The sequence below is a fragment of the Histomonas meleagridis genome (genome assembly GCF_020186115.1).
Source record: "Histomonas meleagridis strain 2922-C6/04-10x chromosome Unknown contig_145, whole genome shotgun sequence".
NCBI lineage: Eukaryota > Parabasalia > Tritrichomonadida > Dientamoebidae > Histomonas > Histomonas meleagridis.
This window is the reverse complement of record NW_027150774.1, coordinates 139,540-156,500: the sequence shown is the minus strand read 5'-3', so window position 1 is coordinate 156,500 and position 16,961 is coordinate 139,540. Positions and strand designations below refer to the sequence as shown.

The 16,961-nt window shown below is 26.5% G+C and overlaps 3 protein-coding genes across 3 annotated transcripts; 1 reads left to right on the top strand and 2 right to left on the bottom strand.

The window, feature by feature from the left end:
- Positions 1-2,147: 2,147 nt before the first annotated feature.
- GO595_001529 (PH domain containing protein) lies at positions 2,148-3,428 on the bottom strand (the record flags this gene model as incomplete). Its single annotated transcript, XM_067914338.1, has 1 exon — positions 2,148-3,428. The coding sequence occupies one exon, from the start codon at positions 3,426-3,428 to the stop codon at positions 2,148-2,150; it is 1,281 nt and encodes a 426-aa protein (XP_067778319.1).
- Positions 3,429-3,996: 568 nt separating this feature from the next.
- GO595_001528 (uncharacterized protein) lies at positions 3,997-5,244 on the bottom strand (the record flags this gene model as incomplete). The annotated part of the gene is made up of 1 exon (XM_067914337.1): positions 3,997-5,244. One exon carries the CDS (start codon positions 5,242-5,244, stop codon positions 3,997-3,999), a length of 1,248 nt encoding a protein of 415 aa, XP_067778318.1.
- Positions 5,245-5,468: 224 nt separating this feature from the next.
- GO595_001527 (Importin-beta N-terminal domain containing protein) lies at positions 5,469-8,123 on the top strand (the record flags this gene model as incomplete). Its single annotated transcript, XM_067914335.1, has 1 exon — positions 5,469-8,123. The coding sequence occupies one exon, from the start codon at positions 5,469-5,471 to the stop codon at positions 8,121-8,123; it is 2,655 nt and encodes an 884-aa protein (XP_067778317.1).
- Between the last annotated feature and the right edge of the window lie 8,838 nt (positions 8,124-16,961).

Here is a 16,961-nt window from a genome sequence, read left to right as displayed (position 1 = left end):
AATTTAATGAATTCATAAATGAAATTAATGTAAACGAAATATCATCTATAGAACAATTATGAAAAATATATTTAATTATTTGAAATATGATATTTTTCATTTGGATGAATAATTCTTTAAAATTCATTAAGCTCATTAAAAATGTTTCAAATGTATATATTATTGTTATCAAAGGAATTTCATTATTTCTTAATATGTTAATTTGAAATTCGATAAATTTCGGAAGTATTTCATTTGGAATTAATTTCATTTTTAAAAATTGCTTTATTCCATGATATAAAACATTAAGTTCAATCGGATTATTTCTTTGATAAATTACAAAATACATTTGAAGAACACTTTGAAGAAATACTTTATCTAAAGGAACAACAAAACATGAAATATAACTTAAAGGAATTATTGAAGAAATTGCAATATCATTTATTGGTGAATTAAACATCTGAATAAACAATATAGAAGTTTCTTCATAATAATTTGATAAATCTTTTTGAAATCGTTTAATAAAACAAGAAATAATTAATGATAAATCATAAACAAGCCAATTATAATTAGTTAATGATTGCACTAATAGAAAAAAAACAAATTTAAATAATGATATAATACAATAATGTGATTCTTTTATCATTTTCCTAATGATTTTAAAATGTTTTATTGTAATTAAATTTTCATAATTTAGTAAATTTATTAACATTAATTCAAGCATTTCTTTATCATATTTCATATTAACAACTTGAAAAATTGAATAAAATAATGAATATATATGAATTGATACATTTGGTATATCATTAAAATGTGTTTTGACTATCAAGAAAATTCCATCAGTAATATTTTCTAAGTTTGGAATTTGCGGATTGTTCATAATCATTTTTGTAAATCCATTAGATATACAAATTATTGACCATTCTCTAATTCTTGGAATTGGATCATTTATAAGTTGTATTAGTCGTTCTAATACATGAAGGAAAATTACAGAATTTGTATTTTTAAGGATATATGTTAATATAATTAATGATACAAATCGTTCACCATAATTTTCGGAATTAATTAATATATTTATAATTGACAATAAATCAATTTCAATTATCTTTAAAAGAGGAAATAAAGTTGCAATTGCAGATATATGTGGTTCCCAATCTGTGTTTAAATCACATTCTGGTGGGCATGAGATTATAAATTTTATTATATTATTAAAGAATTGATTTAAAATATCATTTGTAAATGGATATTCATCAGAATAACGTAAAAATTTCTTTGTTAATAAACAACAATGAATTAAAATTAAACGATTTGATGAATTAAAAAGATGAAATATAATTTCTATAATTCGAATGAAAAAAGGAGAAATTATTTCTGGAAAAGGAACAAATTTTTTAATACAATTCATTAAAGAAATATTTAAGTTTTCATTATTAAAAAATGAAATTAATTGTGAGAATATATTTAATGAAATTTCAGAATTTTCTTCGAAAAGTTCAGCAAAGTTTAAATTAATTAATTGAACTATTAAATTTAATACATCTATGTCTTCTATAGATTTTAAATGAAATAATATTGTTTGAATAATTTCATTAAAGATATCAATATCTGGATAAACATTTTTTAGTAATGAATTTAATAATGCATAAATTGAAGAAATAACTTCTTTGTTTTGTGATTGTTTTAGAATTTCATTTAAAAATAATATAGGAGAAAAATCTTTTTCATTATTAATATAATAACTTAATATGATTGAACATAATTCAGCAGAAATCAAAGAATTAATTTCATTTGAAACAATTTTTTGTATCAATAAAAAAGAAAATTGAGAATATATTTCCTTTGTATAAACTAATCCAGATATATTAGATTTAAAAAACCATAATGAAACAATAATAGTATTATTATGAATTTCTTTTGAAAATTGGTTATTAGCTAAAATCGAAATTAAATAATTTAAAAAATCGGATGGTTGTTTAGATATTACTTCCATTAATATATTAATTGCGTGACTTCTTTTTTCTTCATTTGGATTTTGTGACTCATTAATCAAATTTATTAAATCCATTATTTTTTAAAAAAAGGCTGATCAAATCACGTAAACTATACAAAAACAAAAACTGACAAAATTGAAAATGTTTCGAATTAAATTTTTTATTTTCAAACTAAAATTAGTTTGTAGCCTTCGATTCGACAGCTGACTTAAAAGCGTTATACCATTTGTCAAGTTCATCACTCGAAGAATAAGCGATTACACGTTGTTTCTTTCCAATTGTTAATGTCACCACATTTGTTTTACCCTTTAAGCCTTTTGATGATTTTTCGACTTTAATCGAAGAGTCGAACAGCAAAAGGCCCTTAATTTCAGGCGCTCCTTTCTTAGATCGCCAAACCAAGCAATGGTTGTTGGGATAAAATTGAAAGAAACGGCTTTGCCACGAATTCTTTTGAAAACCGCCGAGTTTGAATGCGGTTGATTCGATGATCTCCTTCAATTGTGGCTCTGGTGCTGCCGCGACAATTGAAGGTCTCAAAGGCTCGCTTGCTTGCGGGATAGTATTATTGAACTTATCAAGACGCTTAGATAAGCTCATGGCGTTGAAATTACCTGCTGATTTCTTAGGCTTGGCAGTAATGACATGATTAAACTCACTTACATTGGCTTGCTTACCAAAGGCATCTTGGTTAAGAAGAATACGAGTTAATGGCGCTGACATATTCTCAGGTGGAGGTGGCGGAAGCTTTTGTTTATAAAGATAATCAAGAAGATGGGTGTTAAGAGTCTTCAGCTCTTGGCATTGTGGAATTTTGGCTTGCATATAACCACTGTATGGAAGAAGATGTTCAATTAAATTGGGTTCAACTGTAACTACTTCATTTAGAATGCGTGTAATGAAAGAAACAATGCCTTTGACAAGTGAAAGAAGGCATTGAATACATGTGTTGATTAATTCATCAGATTTTTTGATTATTAAAGGAATTAAATCAGTTTGATATTTTTCAAGAATGTTGAGAATTTCAGTGCTCTTTGAGGATGCAAGAAGTTTTAATAATGGTTCCAAATAATTTTGAGGTGATACTTTTGAAAAAATTGAGGTGATAGCTGGAACCGCATCTGATGGTTCAAATGTATGAGCTACGAAAGAATCGGCTTTGAAACCAATGTTTGAAGCATCAAAGCAATAAAAAAAATATGTAAGAATTGGATTGATGGCATTCGGATTAATATTTGGACCATATTTGATTACTGCTTGGACTAAACGTTCAGATAAGTCGGAATATGCAATAGATAATGATGATCTGTTATTTAAAACAAACATGTAAAATGGTAAGTAATCAGAAAAATGATCGAAGACTTCATCCATGTTACTGACAAAGTAAGAATTGTAAAGCTTAAGAGATCTAGTGAGAGTTTTTAAATTAGTTGTTCCCAGAAGCTTTGCAATTGACATTCAAATTGGAGATAACCAAAAAGTGACAATTAAATTTGAATTGACACACAATAATAAAAGTGACATTCTAAACGGTAAGATAAATTTCTGGAATAATAAATAAAACTAAAATAAAACATCATTAGGAACAGATCTAAATTTTTTTTGAGTGTTTTTATCAAATGCATAATAATGTTTGGTATTTTTGAAAAAGAATTTTCATTTTTTATGGTTCTTATCATTAACATACGCTCATCTTATTAAGATCATCAAATGCTTCACCTGTTTTTTTGAAATATCTTCTTCCTCCGTGATATAAATTGTCTATAATTCTTATAATTCTAATACTTCAACAGTGAAGTAATTCATAAATACGATATTTTGATGCAACATTATTATCTTTACATCAGTAGCATTTTGTTCATTAAACTTTCATTTTTGCTTTTAAAAATTATTTAATTAAATCACAAATAATATTTCAAAATTCTAATAATTATTACTATTTTAGCCTTACAAGCTCAAAACACAAAAAAATATTCGTCCGATTGAGAATTCATTTTTAACAAAAAAATGTTTAATAATAATAAGTTCATTCTCGTAGCAACTTTTCCATCTTTCTCAACATTTTATTCGCAGTTTTCGAATCCACTTTCGTTTTTATCCACTTCAACAAATTATCCATAATTTCTTGTGCGCTTATGCACGCTGTAAATGACCTTCCGTTATATTCTTTTGTTGCGGGCCAAATCGAAACTTGTGGCATATCTGATTCTGGTATTGAAAGTCCGGGCACATTTTCAGTGTAAGGATTAAACTCGAAGAATTTCACTGTTTTTATATCTTCGAAAGTCTTCATAGTTATCCACATGTTACGTTTTGCCTCGTTATACATTTTCATTTTGGAATCCGCAACAAATAAAACAGCATCGACATTTTCATCCAAAGCCTTTTGCATGAATTCATTTGCGCGAAGTTTTGGTATAATAATATCATCATCAACATCAGAATCTTCTTCGTCTTCTTCGATGTTTTGGATTTTAAGTTTTAACCAAGTAAGTAAATCGTTTGGAGTATTTAACACTTTACGGAATGGTTCAAATATTTGTTGTCCATTTGGATATTTGATATTGATCAAAAAAATCGGATTTAACGAATTGGCAAGTCCGATTTGTTGTGTAATCTGTGAACATGTATTAAAGTCGCAATATTGAAAAGATAAATTACCAACAAAGTAATCGCGAGCCGCTTGCATACGAACAATGACGTCATGTAAATGAATTGGATCTTTCTCATCAACAAGTGCTAATAATGTGTTGGGAATTGTCGCTGAGCCAACAAGTTCTTGATTTTTGATGTGAACATATGGCGATGTGGAAAGATAAACTAAATCTTCAGTATTAAGATTAGTAACTTCACGGGAAAATGATTCCTTTGGTCGAGTAAATATAGCTGGAGGAAGACCAAGTTGTTCTGAAAGTGTATCATTTGTAATTACTCCAATGTGAAATGCTCCACCATAATTATAAAGAATTTTATCGGCTTGCTGAACCATATTAGATGATAATATAAGATTGGCAGGACTTCTATGTTGGAATTTAAATACATCAAAGGTGCTATTAAGATATGTGATATCAGAAGAAATAAGTCTATCACAAAATCTTGATATACTAGAAGCAGTCCATTGTCCATAATATTTCTTAATAAGTTTGTCATGACGAAAAACAACGATTTGAGGAGAATATTCAATTCGATATTTTGCAACTATTTCAGTTGCTTCTCCTATATCAACATAAATCATACCTACTTTGCAATTGAATTTAGTGGAGAGTTCATCCATGATTGAAATGATGCTTTTACAAGGAATACAATGAACATTTGTAAAAAGTACCATTGAATAAGGTGTTTTCTTTACTGTTGAAATGAAATTTCTATTTCCTGCTTTAATTGCTTTTGAATAAATTGCGTAGATGAAGCAAATAAACATTTCGCTTAAAAGACCGTTTAATAATAACTTTTTTTTTGAGTGCATCAGTGAAAAAATTCACAGAATTGGTCGAACAAATGGAAGAAGAAAAATTAGCTTATTTGTTTAAATGCACTTATACTCAACAATCTACAAGTATTGCAGATGCAACAAATGAAATTACACAATTTCTCGCAAATCCGAATTTTTATTTATTAACAATTTCAATTATTAATAAACCTGATGTTTATGATGCACAGGTTAGAAATTGTGGAATTTACTGCTTAAAAAAAGGCATCGTTCAATATTGGGGAAACTTTCCTCCAGATTTTAAACAATTAATAATCAATCATATCCCACAAATTATAATATCATCTTCAGAAGGTATGTTAGGAAATGTTGAATCACTTTGCAGCATCATCATTAAGTCATCAGTTCTTTCTAATGAATGGCCAATTTCCTCATTTTTAGAAACTATAAATACTTTAATGAGCTCTAATGATGAACGCCAAGTAACAGCTTCACTAGTATTAATAAAATCAGTTACAAAGTACTTAAAAAATCCCAAAGATGATATGCTATCATTTTATCAATCATTTTCTGAAGCAGTTTCAGCCTTTATTCCACATTGTATTTGTAACTTTAACAACATTCTTATTCATTCTTATATTTTCCATATTGTTTCAAGATTATCTATCAAAGTCATATCAAATGGAATTCAATCCTGTATTCCAAATCTAATTTCTTCATTCCTTACGACCATAGTTTCATTAGATCTTAACAATCCTTATTCACCTCGATACATTATTCAATCATCAAAATTCATTGTTCATACATTAAAACTTGGATCAAATCTTATTCCTGATGAACAAAAGCTTCAAATAGTTCGTGTACTTCCACCTTTATTAGCATATAAACAAGGCGCCAACACACGTAATTACAAAGGCAAAATAATAAAATTATTAAATGAAATTATTGTTCAAGGCAAAAACATTGATAACTTTAGTTTTGTTTTAATGCCATTAGTAACCGAAGTTATATATCCTCTCTTTTCACTCACAGAAAATGATATGGAAGAAATGCATAATGATCCTGTTACATTTGTTCAAGAGAATCATAAAATATGTCCAAATTGGGACGATACGAAAGCATCGTGCTCCCGCTTTTTGTCTAATTTATCCAAAAGTGACGCCTTTGTAGGATCCGTTTATCAATTTGCATTAAACGTCTACCAAAGTTCGATACAAACTCCTCAAGGTCATTATCAAATATTTTCAGCATTTCATGTTCTTTCATCAGTTGTCTATAAGACAAATAATCATGTCTTTGAATTTATCAAAGCAATTTTTCCAATGTTTAATGATAATAGTCCTATTCTTCGTTGTTCAGCTTTTTTATATCTAAGTCAAGTTCATAAGATTGAATTTAATGAAGAAATTTTACAACTTTGTTTTTCACATTTAACAGATCCATTTCCTCTTGCATCATATTATGCATCTATCTCATTTTCTAACCTTCTTAATAGTGCTATTAATACTCCATATCAAGAAAATCTTAAACAAAGTTTATTACCAAATGTCCAAAACTTATATATACATTTTTCTAAAATGGCAAGTGAATATCAAGATAGTTATTTAGCTGATGGGTTATCTAACATTGTGTTATTATTCCAAGAAGCTGTTTATCCATTTGGCGAGCAACTTTTTGCACAATTGTTTTCATATTTCTCAGCTGCATGTATTGATGAGTTGAATGATCCATCAAACTCTGATATTTCAACAGTAACATCTGATTCACTCATTAAAATGATTGAACTCCTTGGAAAAGATCCAAATCTAAACAACTCTTTCTTTAATATTGTCTCACAAGGATTAGAGCCACTAGCGAAATCAGAGCATTTTAGTGATCTAATGAACTTTTGCACAAAAATTATTGAAGTTTCACAAATGTTTAATGATAATTATTGGAATGTTATTCCATTAATCCTTAAAATAATCGAAACAACAAATGTTATTACATTTGATGAAGTTTGTCCATTTATTGAACAATTAATATTTAAAGATACACAACTACAAAACAAAATCGAAATAATTAATACTTTATCTCCTTTAATTATAAATCAAATACAACAAGCATTAAATCAAAATGATGAAATCGATTCTATTTCGTTGGTTGCTTCAGCTTTAATTATTCGTTGTCCAAATAATTTACAAATTATTCAGCCTTTAATGCAATTAATCGAAATTGCATCAAACTCGGAATTATGTTTTTATGGAGTATCAATGGTTTTTTCAGCAATAATCATAAATTACTTCGAGTTGGCTCAAATGGCTTCACAAAACTTAATAAGAGCTTGGATCGAAGGACACGCTTATCCATTGTATATCGTTTCGATGCTAAAAATGATAAAACCGCTGGAGCCGTTACAATGTGAAATGATCGTATCGGCTGTCAAATGTATATCCGATACCGCAAACGATGAAATTGATGAAGACTTATATGGAGGTGATGAAGATGATGATATGTTCGATGGATACTCAACAAATCCAAGTTCGTTCACTTCAGTAAGTATTAAAAGTCCTCCTCCTTGGTATAATACTAATGAGTTATTACAACAATTTTATAATTTGTTGACTGCAATTCAAAGAGAAAATTTGCAATTGTGGCAAAACATTGGAGGCCAGTTGGAACAGACAGATATTGATTTAGTGCAATTCATGCAACAACTTCCACAAATTGCAACTAAATTGTGAATAGAAATGTAATAAATCTAATTATAATAATAAAATCGAATTACTTATTTTTAACTTTTTTGTTCATAAAAATGTTTTCATGTTTTGCTTCAAGTTGTAAATAATTATTTTTTTCCAAACAGACCTTCACAATTAGATAAACACGTTATAAATGAATGGGGTCATAGTAACGCCGACTTTCGTTATATTTCCCCAAACTTACATTGACTCCGTTGCTAGATTTTCAGTACAAATAGAAAACCAATCAGATGAAATAAAAAAAATTTCATTTCATTCATCGAATAATGATGATGATATAGATATTGATCAAAATAATATTAATATTGATCAAAGGGACCAAGCTGTTAAGGACACTAAATTTCAAAATGAAAATTTCTCAATTGAGCCACACCATTTAGAATTATATCCACATTCTTCTCAACAAGTTTCTATTCAATTTCATCCCACAGTTGCAATAAAATACGAAGTTATTGCTTATGTTCAAATTAATGATTTCTCAATGAGATTACCAATTTTAATTTCTGGTCAAGGATTACCACCAGTTGCATATTTTGTAAATGACACTATAGCAATTGGACATGTTAATTTAAATTTTATTCAAGAATATGGAATTGAATTTAAGAACTCCGGAAATGTTGTTGTTGATTATGAAATGGAAGATCATGATTCATCTGTTCAAATTGACATTTCACCAAAGAAGGGGTCAATTCCTATAGGTCAGTCCATTAAGCTAAATGTTAAACTAATCGCAAATGTTGTTGGATCATTTAATGAAACATATGTTTTTAAAATTCGTGGAGCTACCACAGATTTCCCACAACTTCATTTATATGGTAAAGTTATTGGACCAACTTTTTTGGTAAATCCACCAAAAATAAATTTTGGAAATATTAGTTATGGTTTTCTTCATAAGCAAACATTTGAAATTGAAAACAAGTCCGAAATATCTTTTGATTATCGCCTACGATTTTCACATAATGGAACCTTTGAAAGAAGAGAATTCCAAATCAATCCCGAGACTGGGACCGTTAAGGAATTCAGTAAAACCGAAATTTCGATTGAATTCATACCAATAACCGTCGGCGAGTATTCACTTGGTTTATTTCTTGATATTTTAGTTGGTAAGAGTGGAAACAATATACAAGAAATTCCAATTAAGGCTACTTGTTTTTGTGCGACGTTTAAATTGAAATCTGAAATTTTAGATTTTGGTAATGTATTTATTGGATATAAAAATACTAAAACAATACAAATACAAAACATTTCTGATTATCCCGGAAAATTTGAATTTATTTCACCTGATAAAAATACGCAACAATATGGTATTATTGAAATTAATAAAGAGTCTGGAATTATACCGGCGAATAATACAAAGAATTTAGAAATTACATTTACTGGTGTTTATATCGGACAAATAACAATTGATTGTTATTTCCGAATATTTGGTTCTGAAGAAGCTCCATTAAAATTAACAATAAATGCGAATTGTATTGGACCTAAAATTAATATTTCGCCAAGTAATATTAACTTTGGTAATATTGATATGTCATTAACACATGAAAAATCATTAACAATTACAAACAATTCACTTATACCTGCATCATTTAAATCATTCTTTGATCCAAACATTGATGTTTTTAAAGTAGAACCGACAAATGGTAAAATAGAACCAAATCAATCATTAAAGTTATTAATTATAGCTGATTTAAATGATATTTCTAAATTTGTAACAAAACTTATGTTACAATTTGAACATTTAAATCCTATAGCAATTCCAATCAAAGCAAATGGTACTGGTTCACCAATATCATCATCAACGGATATGGAATTATTTGATTTTGGCGATGTTTTAATTGATATTAAATCGGAAAAAGTTTTTTGTTTAACAAATAAAAGTAATAAAAACTATGAAGTCCGTTGGTGGATATCTAAAAGTAAAAAAGAGAATTTAAATTTCACATGTTATATAACACCTGATTATGTAATCATTCCACCATTTCGATCACAAAATTTTATTATTACTATTGAGTCATCGATTATCCAACAAATCCAAACGCAATTCCAATGTTCAGTAACATTTAATAAAAATCGAATTGAACCATTTTCACCAATAATTAAAGCTAATTTCGTACAGCCAATAATTAGTTTTAATCCGACTTATTTAGAATATAAAATAATATTTAATGATAAAGATGATAATCGAACTAAAATTTCACCAATATTAAATAAATCGATAACAAAATCATTTGAAATAAAAAATAAGTCGAAATTACCATTAACAGTAGATATTGATTGTCCAAATCCTTTTAATGCTAATAAAAAACGAATTTCATTAAATCCAGATCAAATCGAAAATGTTGAAGTAACATTTGACACAATATTTAAAAATAATTTTATCACTGAAATTATTAATCAAAAATTATTTTTAACAATAGTAAATTTTCCACAAAAGTTTTATATCAATTTAAAAGGAATTTTAATGTTTCCAAATATCTCATTTTCAACAGAACCTTTTATCGATTTTGGTATTAATATGATCAATTCTGAACAAGAAAGAAAAATCACATTAACAAATGAATTTAATGATATAATATATTATGAATGGGAATTAACTTCAAATAATCCTTTAAGTTATCAAGTTTTCGATATTTTCCCTTTAAGAGGTTTTATTGAAGAAGGAAAAAGTATTGATTCACATTTCGGATTTTTTGGCTTATCTAATCTTGAAGGTAAAACACAAGAATTTGAAGCTATAGCAATATGCCATGTTAAATCAGGACCTGATTATCAAGTTAAATTAAAAGGTTCTTCTGCTACAATTACATATAAAATCGAACCATTACAAATCAAAATCGAAAATGTTAATTTTGTCGAAGAAATTAATAAATCGATTTTTTTGACAAATACATCGAAAGTAAAATTAAAATTTTTAGTAAAAATTCCAAAAAGAAATCATTTTTCAATATTTACATCTTCACCTAAAGATGGAATTATTGAACCCAATGAATCACAAGAAATTGTATTATCAATTGTTACTGGAATTCCTCAACAATTCCAAGAATCATTTTATATACAAATAAATGGTTTAGAAGATGTACGTATTAATATTACTATAAATTCTTTATTTAATTTTGCTGTTTTATCTTTACCTCGAAATTTAACTGATCCTTCAGCTATAATTTTATCTAAAGAGAAATATAAACATAAAAAATTAAATGTTATTGAAGAGGAAGAAGAAGAAATAAATGAAATTGAATTTGATAATAATGAACAATTATTTAATATAGAAAGAAAAGTTTTATGTGATTATATTAAATCTAAAAAGAATATAACTTCAACTTATTCATTACAAAAAGTAAATGTATTATATACTGCTGAATATTTAATCGATTTTGGTGATTTATTTTTAAGTGAAGAACAAACAAAAGTATTTACTATTAAAAATCAAGCTCCATTTCAATTTTCATGTGATTTTAATATAATAAATATTAAAAACACCGGATTTAAATTAACTCCAATATCAATTAAAGATATTCAACCAAATTCAACTGTTGATATTGAGTTAAGTTTTATTCCATCATTAAAAAGTATTAAAGAAGATAATAATAATGTATATTATGATATACCAATTACATTTTCAGATGGACATTTAATATTATTAAAAATTCATGCGAATTTAAAGCAACCACAATTAACTATTTCTAATTTATCAACAAATTTTGGAGAAGTTACAATAGGACAAACTAAAGTTATAGCAATACAATTACAAAATATGAGTGATATTAAATGTGAATTTAAATTTGGTGAATTAGAACGATTAAATAAATCATTAAAAAATAATAACATTAATACAATATTTAGTGTATCACCAGAATCAGGTATATTATTACCTTCATCTTTTATGAACATTTTAATACATTTTAAACCTCAACATCCAAAACATTATAAAATGCAATTTCCTTTATATTTAAAATATGGTTATGAACCATTATATATTAAAGTATTTGGTGTTGGCGTACAATTACAAATAACATTCGAACCAAACATAATTCATATGCCTTTAATTCAACCATTTTCTTCACAACCATCGATTTATAATGTTATTGTAACAAATCCTACAAATTATCCAATCGAGTTTTATTCATTACAATTCGATGAACAATTAAATAATGAACTAAATAATGATCCACGAAATAATGAATCACCATTTGTTACTTATACACCTAAAGCTAAAGCTCCTTCAAATGTTATAAATAAATTTGGTTTATGTATATTAATTAGTGGTTCACCTTTAAGTGGTAAAACAATTTTAGCTAATAAATTATCAAAAATATTAAATTTACCAATAATTAATTTAAATGAAATTTGGAAAAGTTTTAATGATTACGTAAATAAATTAATTGAAGTTATATCAAACGATGAATATAGAAATGGTTTTATTGTCGATGATTTATATTTCGAAACTGATAATAATGATAAAGATAATGAATCATTTTTAAATCAATTTAATAAAAATAAGAATTTATATGAAGATATTAAACAATTTCCTCCAATTGTTATACAACATTTACATCCATCTATATATGAAAAAGCATTAAATTATTTATTGGCGTCACTTGATGGACATTATATATTTCATATTTCATTAAAAATTCCTTATGAAAAAAGTTTGGAACGATTTGAAATGTCACAAAGTAAAAAGAAAAATATTTTAAGAGCTCAATTACATCATGAAAAAGAGAAATTGTTTAATATGTCTGAAGAAGAATATTTAAAGTTAAATGATGAAGAACGTGAAAAAGTTGACGAGAAAAGAAGAAAATATCGGAAAAAATTACTAGAAAAACAATTACCTAATGAAGAAGAAAATAATAAAAATAAAACAACAAAAATTAAAACTAAAACTAAAGTAAAAGTTAATGAAAAACGTAAAATTTCTAAAATAATTGATCCATTACAACAAAAATCATTAATTTATTCAATATCGTTAGGTTCATTACTTGAAAAACTTCAAACTTCAACTGAAAGATTTCATATAATTGATCCTAAAACACTTCAAAACATTAATTTAGAATCCGAAACAATCCAAACCACAATTTTTATAAATGGCGAATTAACAATTGATGAAATATTAAAAGAAGTTTTGATATTTATACCTAAATTAAATTTATTAAAAGAATCAGCTTATAAAACTCGAATTCCTGAATCATATATTTATGATAATAATGAACAGCAATATCAATTATCAAATAAAATTCCAAAATATCTTAAAATCATTTCAAATAATATTAATGATTATTCTTATTTAACTCATCGATGGAAACTTAAACCTAATTCACAAACGTATATAAAAATACAATTTTTACCAATTTTACCTTTAAATAATATTGATGAATTAACATTTGTTATTGTACATAGTTCATTACCTCCGACAACATTAAAAGTATATACTGAATCAACTTATCCTGATATCGATCGAAATATTAAAACGATTTTTACTTCAATCAAACGAAAATTTAATCCTAAAAATCCCGAAATTTCATATATAACAAACACAAAAGAATTAAACTTTGGATATTGTATCATATGTAAAGAAAAGAATTCAAAGTCACCAATGGAATATAAAACAATTATCACGTTAATCAATCCATCGAAATATTTAAATGTTGAAATAACACCAAATTTAATAACAGAAAATAATAATTGTAAAAACTTTTGGGGTATTGATCAATCAACAATAACAATTCAACCTGAAAAGAAATCAGAATTAATCATTGGTTATCATCCTACTTCTATAGGTATTCATCAAGCAACACTTGTTTTGTTAATTAAGGATAATCCTGATCCATTATTTATTAACTTAATTGGAGAATCAGTAATTCCTACGTTAACATTATCAAGTTTAATAATTGATTTTGGACGTATATTATTAAATACTGAAAAAATCAAAAAATTCGAGTTACAAAATCAAGGCAAAATTCCTGTTTATTGGTCATTAAAGAATATAAATTCATTTAATCATATTATAACATTTGATAAAACTGAAGGTATAATTCAACCAAATGAATCGACATTAATAATATTAAAATATTTTTCGAAAAAGTCACAAATATTAAAGAAATCATTTCAAATCGAAATATATAATCAAAATAAAACGCATTTATTTAAAACAGAACAAATTCAAGTTTCCGCCGAATCATTTGATGTTAATTTCGATATTATAACACCTAAAACAGGATTTGATCCAATGAATTTCGGTATATTTAAATTAGGACAATCGAAAATACTTCAATTACAACTTAAAAACAAAGGTAAATATCCAATACAATTTAAGTTTTTCATTACGGAGAAATCAATACAAAAATATTTAACGATTACACCTAATGAAGGATTATGTAATCCAAATGAAAAAAATATTATTGTCGAAGTGAAATTTACTGCTTCTTCAATAGTATCCTTTAAGAATCAAAAAGGAATACAAATAAAAATCATTGACACACAAACAAATTCTATTGTAACAACACAAAAATTTACATTTTCCGCAGAAACTAATTTTAATGATTATACAATTTCTTGTGGTAAAAAAATCGATTTCGGTACATGTCAAACTTCTTTAACACAACGAAAAGAAATTACTATTACGAATACAGGACCATTTCCATTTGAATATGAAATTATACCAAAACATATTCATATTGAAGAACCAACACAAAACAATTTCAAGAAAAACAAAAAGAATTTGATCAAATTTAATAAAAAGAATAATAAAAAAGAAATTAATGTACAAAAACAAAGAAATTCATCTAAATCGAATACAACTTATTTGATTTTAGATAAATTTGTTATTAAACCAATTTCTAATGTTATTCAACCATCGAATTCACAACAAATATTTATTGAGTTTTTATCAAATGAATCTGGTAAATATACGCAATCATTCCAATTAAATGTACCTGATTTAGATCCAAATCAACCAAAAAATAATATCATTAAATTATTAGCGAAAGTTTTTGCTCCCGAATTATCTATGAAAGATCACACGAAAATATTTCCACAATTACCTTTATGTATTCGAAGTGATATTCTTAAAAATGATATAACTTCATTTATTGAAGATGATAATATATTACATTTTAAACCTTCGTTAATTAATACAAAACAATCAATACCGTTTGTATTAATAAATACACAACCTGTTGATTGTAACTTAGATATAAATATAAAATCGAAAAATAAAAATATTCCATTCGAATTAATACCGAATAAAAATTTAATTGTTCCAGCAAATGGTCAATTAAATACTGAAATTAATTTTGTTCCAATCGTTTGTGATAAATATAATGCACAATTAGAATTACAAGTTAAATCTTCATCAAATTTAACTTATACATTTGGATTAGAAGGTATTGGCGCAATTCCTTCTGTTACAAACATAACAAAATTTGGTAATAATATAAACTATGGTAAAACTTTAATTGGGTATGAAAAACAAAAAATTATTTCTTTGAAAAATGATTCTCCTATACCTGCAATAGTTACTTTAAATTATGATCAAAACGATGATTTCGAAGTAGTTGGCTTGATATCAAATAAAATTGTTATAGAAGCAAATCATCAGTTTACATTTATCGTCATACATAAACCTCAGGAAATTCGGAAGTCGCAAATTGAATTGAATTTGACGGTTAAGGATAACCCCAAAAATCAAATTCAAATAAATTGTATCGGCGAAGGATTTAGTGAAGAATTAATATTTGATGGTTTAGATGGAGATGATTTTGATATTCATTTACCTGATACTATAGTAGGTAAAAGTACCACGAAAACATTTATAATGAAAAATGTTTGTAGTAAAACAATTCGTTTTAATTGGATTTCGCCAACGGAAATACAATTTTCACCAAAATTAGGTCATATTCATCGGAATCAGACAAAAGAAATCACAGTTACATTTAATTCTGATAAGCCAACAAAGTATTCAGGTGTAAAAGTCACATGTCAATTCATTAAAATTAATTTGGTAAATACTGAAAATGTAGATTGGGACGATACAATGAAAGTTGTTCGATTTGTACAAAAATCAGAAGTATCGAAAGATAGAAAGAATGCTGACCAAATTATTAAAGCGATATCAATTGTTCCTGAACCTGTTTATACGAATTTAATGAACAAGCCAAAAGAACTTTTTCTGAAAGTTTACGTCGTATCGGACGACATAAAGTATTCAATTAGCTGTAAGGAAATTTCATTTGCTCCAACAATGATGTATCAAACTAGAACATCTTCATTTAAGCTTACTAACAATAGTCAAATTCGATTTATGTATCAATGGAAATTAAAAGAGTTTAAATCATTAAGAACTGATTATGCTAATACTCAACCGCCAGTTTTTACAATAGAGCCTAATACTGGTTTTATTGAAGCAGGCCAAAGTACATTTTTCCAAGCAAAGTTTTCACCTTTAGAAGTCGATGATTTCATTGGTGAATTCCAATGTATAATTCCTTATTTACAAAGCAAACCGCCACTTTTACAATTAAACGGTATCTCGCGGCGACCGTTATGCCACTTCAACATAAAAGTGTCAGATTATTTAAAGAGAAGGAGAACCGACTTAAATTATAAATTACCTGATGATGTAAAAGTGATAGAAATATTTGCAAAAGCTATTGATAATAAAATCATTAAGAAAATCGAAATTATTAATCCAACTGCATCACCATATGATGTAAATTGGAATTTATTAAATGATAATTCTGATAATACAATTGATGTTATTAACCCTTCTGCTCTTTTAATGAGTGGGAAACATTTCTTTTTCATGATATCATTCAAACC